Source organism: Coffea arabica, chromosome 10c, assembly GCF_036785885.1.
Source record: "Coffea arabica cultivar ET-39 chromosome 10c, Coffea Arabica ET-39 HiFi, whole genome shotgun sequence".
NCBI lineage: Eukaryota > Viridiplantae > Streptophyta > Magnoliopsida > Gentianales > Rubiaceae > Coffea > Coffea arabica.
This window is the reverse complement of record NC_092329.1, coordinates 5,061,194-5,069,416: the sequence shown is the minus strand read 5'-3', so window position 1 is coordinate 5,069,416 and position 8,223 is coordinate 5,061,194. Positions and strand designations below refer to the sequence as shown.

Here is an 8,223-nt window from a genome sequence, read left to right as displayed (position 1 = left end):
ATAATGCACCTGTTTGATCCGGTGGCGATTTAATCCCCTTTCATTTTCCAGTTATTTAGTTGGATCCGTTCCTTTCCTGTAGGTTATTCGTAGTTGTAGATAAGTGAAGATTGAAAAAAAAAAAAAAAAAAGAAGCTACGTACACTTGGTATAATAAAGGGGCATGGCCTGAGTTCTGAAATAGAAGAGTCCAAACTCCAGGCTGCAGAGGAAGGCCATTTACACTGATTAGTAGAAGGAAAAAAAAAAGGAAAGGACAAAGAAGCAGTCGTGGCATCTCCAGAGAGACAAGCGGGTACCTTGTCCTTTCCATTAATATCAGATCGCCAATTCCTCGTGGGCATTCACCAGTCACCACCCCTCGTGACCCTTAAATTCATTAGCTGATAGCTACATCACTTTCTCTCCTTCCTTCCACGAATATAGTAGTAGTAAATTCCATTTCATTTTCTCATGCTCGTCTGAGCCTAGGTAGTCACCCTGCCAAATTGCCATGCATCCATGTTCAATCCCACAACTTTTTTAATTTGAACCATCTTTGACCAACCCCCACTACTTCAAATTTCAATCATGGACGACATAAAGTAATTTAAACACTCAGTGAATAGTATATACCAGCTTATGTATGAGCTTATAAGCAAGCATAAAATAGAGTATCAAAAAGTGTTGAGTTTCTTCTTGCCTAGCAGCAGGAAGGTCGGGGTCCAGCAGTGAAACGGACAAAAGAGAGTGCGAGAAGAGACAGAGCAAAGAACCTTGTAGCTAGCTTGTCGTGTAGAATACTGATTTTGATTCTTCCTTTCTTCTTCTTTTCTTTAATCTTATATACTTTTCACATAGGATGATGGATATAGTAGTATTAAAATTTAGAAAGCGAGAGAGAGAGAGAGAGGGAGAGAGTCAGAGAGGCAAAGAAAAGCGTGCATTAAATATGACTAAGTTTGTTTTTATGCATATGTATGGTAGCACTGGCTAAAACGCTGGTAGTCTCCGGTCCAGTCTAGATTTAAGAGATGGTATGCTTCCTCTTTTATCCGTATTCGGTCTGTGTTTTAAGCTGTCTGTCCTAGAAATTCTCATTTTCAACATTTGTTGTTTAATTAAACAAAAAACAAATGTTATATATACTATAGAGGAGTACGTATTAGCTAGCTAACTGTTAATTAAGTACTGCATGCTTAATATTATTATTATCGTATTGTTCAATTTTGAAGATGAGGTGTATAGCTAGGCGGTGGTCATGTGAGAGGAGGTGGGGATCACTTCCGCTAGCTGCAGTTTTAGATATTACTCTAGAATAGAATCTTCCCCTGGACTCTTTCAACTGTGATATGATGGTCCTTCTCCTTCCTCCTGTGTTAGAATCGGAGTATATTAAATGAATACATGCATCAGGGATACTACTGAACCAAAATAGAGAGATTATGGTGGGCTCCGTAGTATCCTTGTGTTGTGACTTCTTGAAGGTGGCCTAGCCTAGCTGTTAAGAGATCGCCTTTGTCTTCTGCAGTAGAGTAGTTCTTTGGGTCCCTTCCTACTTTAATTTCCAGCCCCGCTTCCATAAACAAAGCAGCAAGTATTGTAAGATCTTAAATGTATGTATGTATGTTCGTACGTATATATATATATATGTGTATGTATATATATAGATTTTAAAAGAGACTCTTATGGTAACACGTACGTAGAGATTTGATCTAACATCAATCTCCAAATTAGTTGTAGTATAAGCTATAAATTAAAACTACTGCTAGTATATATTAAAGAAGAAAAATATAATTGTGGGGGTTGAGAGATGGTAAAAAGTAGTAGTATATATATCCTTGAAAAATTCTACTACTACTCTAGTGTTTTAATTTTGACGAGTGAAAAAGGAGGAGGAGGTGGATGATGCATGTGAAATATTCCCTCATATATGCATGTAACACGAATAAGGGAATAGAGTGGTGGGAATAAATGTAGAAAAATCCAAAGGAAGATTCACGAGAATGGCAATACCCAAAAAAAAGATCAGAAAAATATAAAAAAGGACCTCTGTCCTGTCTCCATGGCAGCCGCTGAAACAGTGCAGAGTGTGCAGAAGTGTGAGAGATAGAAAACAAAAAATGACAAAATAATTTTTTATTTTTTTTAAAAAAAAAGAATTATGAACTAGCTAGTAGTATCAAGTATGTATGAACTTAATTAGCTTGGGGTACTTAGAACAAAGGAAAATATGAACAAAAGAGGTCAAGAAAGGAAGGTTTGGAACTACGTACGTACTTCTTTTTTTTTTTTAGAAGATACGTACGTACTTCTTGTTATAGTTATAATCAGCATTTGCATTGCATTTGGATATCGGGACTTGAAACTGACACTACTGTTGCTTTCAACTTAATTTTTAAGTATTACTCTTCTGCTCTTTATTTTAATCTCCAATTCTCTGTAACTTGGAAAATATTTATTACTAATGAAAACCCAATGTCACATGCAAAACAGATCTCTGCCTTTATGTCCTGTTTCATAAAAGTTGATACTCCTAATTTGTTGCCTTTAATATACTCAAAACATGTGGTGATTGCATTGAAATTCTGACGATAGTTTGACGCTTCACTCCTGCACCACTTTCATCGTTTGCAATTACTTCCAGACTCCAGTTTATGAATGAATAATAGCAGTCTAATTTCTTTTTTTTTTTCTTGTTTTTGAAGCTTTAAGCTTCTTTTTTTTTTAAGTGACGAAATTAATTGGAAAATATGTCAAGAGAATTTTTCAACGAAAACTCATAATCCAAATGGAGTTTTCCTAATCACCTCACAATGATCGCCATAGATAAATCGCTTCTTAAACTCCTCCTCTCCCAAAAAAAAAAAAAAAAAAGCTTCATTTACGGGTATCCCGGAAGGACTGAAGATACCATTAGTGTGCCGTAGAATAATTGGTTATTTTACTGCAAATACGTAAAGGTAGGTTCAACCTAAAAAAAAAAAAAAAATGATTTCCACTTGAATTTTGTGGAGGGAATTGAAGAGACAGGATGAAAAGACAATCATTTACGGGGAAAAAATTACCAAGCCTCTGCTCGGGACCAGCTGCTTGTACTATAAAATTAACTTCTTAAGTAAGATTGGTAATATGATTACGGTTCCATTCGGATAAAATTAAGGGGCGATGTGGAGAACAGCCTTGAGCATGAAAAAGAAGGGAAGTGATCATAAGCGTGGGGAACTAGAACAGTTATAACCTTTGCTTTCCCAATAATGAGTATCATTGCCATGATCAAAATAATCAGTTGGGTATCTTGGTGAAATAATTAGCCATCATTTTCCTATTGTTTCACTTTGGGCCATCTTATGTCCCTACAACTGTTTGTCACTACTTATCAACTATGAATCTTCTGTCTTGCTTTTATAACATCCTCAACGTACCCCAACCCAACAGCCCGAAGATATTAACACTTTATTATTGCATGGGAACTTTATGAAGACAAATTCTCAAGATTTGTACGTCAATTATATTATTGGAAAAGAAAATAGTGAATTAACATCTGATAAAAAAAAATTAATTGCTTTATTTGGGTACCCATTTTTTTTTATTGTATCACAAGCATCCTTCTTAATCACCTTTTATCTCATATGCATTGCGTCCTAAAAAAGTGTTGCAATGTCTTTGTCTCTAAAACCTATGAAATATGAATCTCTTTATAAGGGAATTGATAGTTTGATAACATATGCCCCAAAAAAAATAGCAAAGTCGTGGTTTTGAAAAAAAAATAAAAATTATTAAGTTTTCTTTTCAAGAAGTTTATTAATACCCAAAACTTTCATCAGTTGATGATTGTGCATGGAGGTGAAGTGCATTGAGATTGAGGTTTAAAAGACGAAGGCTAGCTACATGAAAGGGCTATACCAATATTTTATTTGTTCTTGGGCCATTACAAAGAAAGAAAGAAAGAAAAAGCTGTTAGATTTTTGGTGCAATTCATGTAGAACTTTATAGGCCAATAATTCAAGCACCTGGCCAGCCACATCAGCGACAAATAAGCCAAGCCAGCCAAAGAAACCAAAGTTTGACGGTGGAAAGAAGCCTAAATGTTCTATTTTTACTGTAGAATGTAGAGAGCACGCATGTATGTTTTCTACGTGCATAGATTGCATCGTGGTTAAATATTGAAGTTTGGAATATTATGAGAGAGAATATGTGGGGAAGAAGAAGTCAAGAAGAACGGGTGAGAAAGAAAGTTGAGAGAAGCAATAGAAGAAATAGAAGGAAGCAGAAGAAGCAGAAGAAGAAGAAGAAGCTAAAATGTCGTCAGCCCACAGGCTTTAAATCCCATCACGTAGTTCGATGTATCCTTTACCTTATATATCTGCAAACAAACCCCGAGCAGGATATGGTAAGAGTTGGGACGTAGTTATAGTCCTACTATTAGAAAATGATGGGATTCCTCCAATTTCTCACACACAGTCACGCACGTATAAGAGAGAGTGTGTGTGTTTGTGTTGGGTGGTTGATGAGTGAATGAGTTTGCTTCCATTAAACAACAAAGAGAAAGCTACAAAACGTAAAAGAGGACACTCGTTTGACGTGAAGTGATGAAAAAACTCCATCATCTTCTTCTTCTTCTTCTTCTGGATTCCCCATGCATTTATTTTTAAATGCCCCCCCCCCCCAACCCCAACACAAGCAAGATCCAATTTCCAACCACGGGATTTCAATCACCCCACTTCTTGACCAATCTACCCCTGTACGTGAATGGTTTTCCTTTTCCCCCATTGGTAGTAAATTCCACCTGTTAGACCAAAAGTTGATGGAAAATTTACTCTACTCGTTTAGTAGCACTATTTATTTTTACCTTGCTGTCTTATTCATTATCCACATCTTTGTTTTTCTGGATAGTTGAAAGTGTATATATGCAAAGGTGGACAATGAAGTGTTTTAGTCAACCGAAAATGACATCATAAGGCGGGAAGAAGAAGATGTAGAACAGTTGATACTTAGAGATTAACCGCATGAATAAGCAGCAGATGTTGATTGGTTTAATTGCATTATGTTCATCACGGCAGCTAATTAATCCAAAAGTTCACTACATTAGGAGGGCTTTCATGTTTGAGTTTGTAATAACTCTCAGGTAATCCATGCCAAGGTTTCCCATCTATTGTGCGCACGTCTCTCTATTTAATCTGAGAGTGAAAATTTGTAGCTCAGTTAAATTTTTAGCTAATATTAATTCCTTTGAGAAAAATTAACTAAGGACTTCAGAAAAGTTCCTCTATCCCTTACTAGAGCTTCGTCAAAATAGCCGGACTTTATTCATTAATCTTGAAACTAGTTCTATAGGACTGCAAATGAATTAAGTCGACTCGCGGTGCTTGCCAGTTTGGAGTTTGGTCAAAGTGATGGTTCGAATAGTCTGGCATTGCTTTTCCTTTGAAATGAAAAAACAGTTATCAAAAAACGTATAGAAAACCAGCGCAAAAAAAATTCTTTTATCTGAAAATATCATGCATTAGTATTAATTAATTTTCGGGTAATCTAGTATCCAGGTATTTCATAAAAGGTTCTGAAAATATCATGCATTAGTAGTTTTCTCGTACATTAAAACAGAAAAGAAGAAGAAGAAGAAAAACCTACTAGTACACACTGGCCAAAAGCAAATAGCCTTTAGCCAGTTTTGTAACGGCACCATTAGCATAGTACCACTATTACTCAGATTTTAGCAGTATCAGCAACGGCTGGCCAATAACAATCGAACATCAAGCAACCAAATTTACGGAAGAAAAGGGTGCCACCGTCAAATCCATTATGCCACTCCACACCACCAGCTCTTGTGCGTGATTTAATTTCTAGTGTATGTGCGCGGGGGATCAAATTCAGTACATCATCCAGCTGAGGTCAAGCCAAAATATACACCAAGCTACTAGTACTACCACTACAGACTGCAGAGAGAGTAGGATGGGATCATGGAATCATGGAATCATGGATGGATAGTAGTGTACGTAGTGTGTGTAGTGTGTGTAGTGCGTGTAGTGGAGAGTGTGTGTGTGTGTTGTCACGGGTTTGTCTTGAAAGGCCCTTATTTCACAGTCCTAGACAGACAGACACATATTCCCCTCTCACTACAACATAACCGAGGTATGCTACCCCTCAGTAAATATAAAATTCACAACCTCCACTTCAAAAATAACCCTTGCGGCCTTACCTTCTTCTCCCCTCCTCTTCCTGTTTCCTCTCTAGTCTTCTTTCTTTCCATTTTTCTTGATTTCTTCCCCCAGCCCGCCATTCATTCTCCAGCTGCTCCCTCTTCATTGTTTCTCTTCGGTCTCCAAGTATCGTAATGGCTCTGATGCTTGATAACTGCGAAGGCATATTACTTTCTTTGGACTCCCACAAATCAGTTCCAGCCCCGTTTTTAACCAAAACTTACCAACTTGTAGATGACCCTAGCACAGACCATATAGTCTCCTGGGGTGAAGATGACACCACTTTTGTTGTTTGGCGTCCACCTGAGTTCGCTCGTGACCTCCTTCCTAACTACTTCAAGCACAACAATTTCTCTAGCTTCGTCCGCCAGCTCAACACCTATGTAAGTCATATGTTAATTATCACATGTACTATCTAATAGTGAGGTATTACTGGTTGAAATCAGAGAAAGCTGATTATTATTTATCTGTCTTGTTTTCTTTTTCGGATGAAACTAGGGTTTTAGGAAAATAGTTCCGGACAGATGGGAGTTTGCAAACGAATTCTTCAAGAAAGGAGAAAAACACTTGCTTTGCGAGATCCATCGGAGGAAGACGGCTCAGCCGCAAGTAGCCATCAACCACCACCACCATCACCACCCTCTTAACAACCCTATCAGCAGCCCAACTTTCTTCCCGTACCCAAATCGAGTCAGCATTTCTCCACCGGATTCTGATGACCAGCCCAGCCACTGGTGCGACTCACCACCCATCTCTTCATCGCCAGTTGGAATCTCGGTCATAAACAGAAATGCTAATCCCGCAGGTGGTAACAACTACAGCAACAGCATCAGCAGCAGCTCTGTCACAGCTCTATCAGAAGATAATGAAAGGCTTAGAAGAAGCAACAATATGCTGATGTCTGAACTAGCCCACATGAGAAAACTATACAATGATATTATTTACTTCGTTCAAAACCATGTTAAGCCAGTTGCTCCTAGTAACACTTTTCCATCATCTTTGCTACCTTCTTCAGCTACACCTATTATTCATAATACTACCAATTCTTCTTCGTCATTGATGCAAAAGCCTTTGAACCAATTGATAGGCTTCCACCACCATCACTACCCTAAGCAAAATGGTCCTCCCCATCATCAAGCTAACATCTCATTTAACAATTCATCACCACCTAGCAAGACTTCTCATGGGAGTAGTGTAACAATTGTTGAAGAGCCCATGGAAAGCAGTAATATTTGTAGAACAAAGCTATTTGGGGTGCCACTTCACTCGAAGAAAAGATTGCATCCGGAATGTTCCAATTCTATGGTGGAGACTAACAAGGCTCGATTGGTCATGGAAAAGGATGACTTGGGCTTGAATCTCATGCCTCCTTCTCCATGTTAGTTTTTGTTATTTTGTTTCCCTTCTTTCTTTTTCCTTTTTTTAAAAAAAAAATATTTTTATATTTGGAGTTCATATTTAAGTAGTCCTTTTTTTAATCCCTTTTTGATTGTGGTCTTGGTTTATTCGAGTGCGTGTGTTACGGATGTTTGTAAATATATGAAGAAGTATTTTCCAAGGCAAGAATGCAGGTGGGTTCTTGTTAGAGTGAAAGATTAAATCAACTTTTACTAGTAACTCCTCCGTCAAGGAGGACGTTTCAGTTTTCATCTCTTCTTCTAGCTGGTGCAATGTTACTTGGCTTTACTTTCAGTGATGCATTTATTACCCTTTTATTATTATTGTCTTCTGCTTCTGCTTCTTCTTCTTCTCGTTTCTTTTCCTGGTTCTGAAATCTGAACTTTTCAGTTACATTAATTACTGCACACATGCTTGAGAGAATGCTTGGGATGGTGGTGGGGAAAGAGAGAGGGGGGGGGGGGGGACCTGCTGAAGCTTTTCTTTTTCAGTTCTACTTCTGGGAGTTAAGAGAGTTCAGAAGTGTTTCAGGCTGTTCGTTGGCAATTTCTATCTGGAGCTGCCTCTTCTGAGCTCTGACCAATGTTTTAATGGGATTATACGTACAAATATGGCCATACCCGAAAAGAAAAAAAAAAAAAAAAGA

At 37.8% G+C, this 8,223-nt stretch overlaps 1 protein-coding gene across 1 annotated transcript; it reads left to right on the top strand.

The window, feature by feature from the left end:
• Positions 1-6,119: 6,119 nt before the first annotated feature.
• Positions 6,120-7,897, top strand: LOC113713702 (heat stress transcription factor B-4-like). Its single transcript, XM_027237489.2, has 2 exons — positions 6,120-6,562; positions 6,678-7,897. The coding sequence occupies exons 1-2, from the start codon at positions 6,314-6,316 to the stop codon at positions 7,560-7,562; spliced, it is 1,134 nt and encodes a 377-aa protein (XP_027093290.1). The 5' UTR covers positions 6,120-6,313; the 3' UTR covers positions 7,563-7,897.
• Positions 7,898-8,223: the final 326 nt, after the last annotated feature.

Bases quoted from the DNA above. Each gene is read 5' to 3' on its own strand.
- LOC113713702 (XM_027237489.2), top strand. From the start codon at position 6,314: ATGGCTCTGATGCTTGATAACTGCGAAGGCATATTACTTTCTTTGGAC. The intron at 6,563-6,677 runs GTAAGTCATATG...GGATGAAACTAG, and splicing joins TCCGCCAGCTCAACACCTAT to GGTTTTAGGAAAATAGTTCC.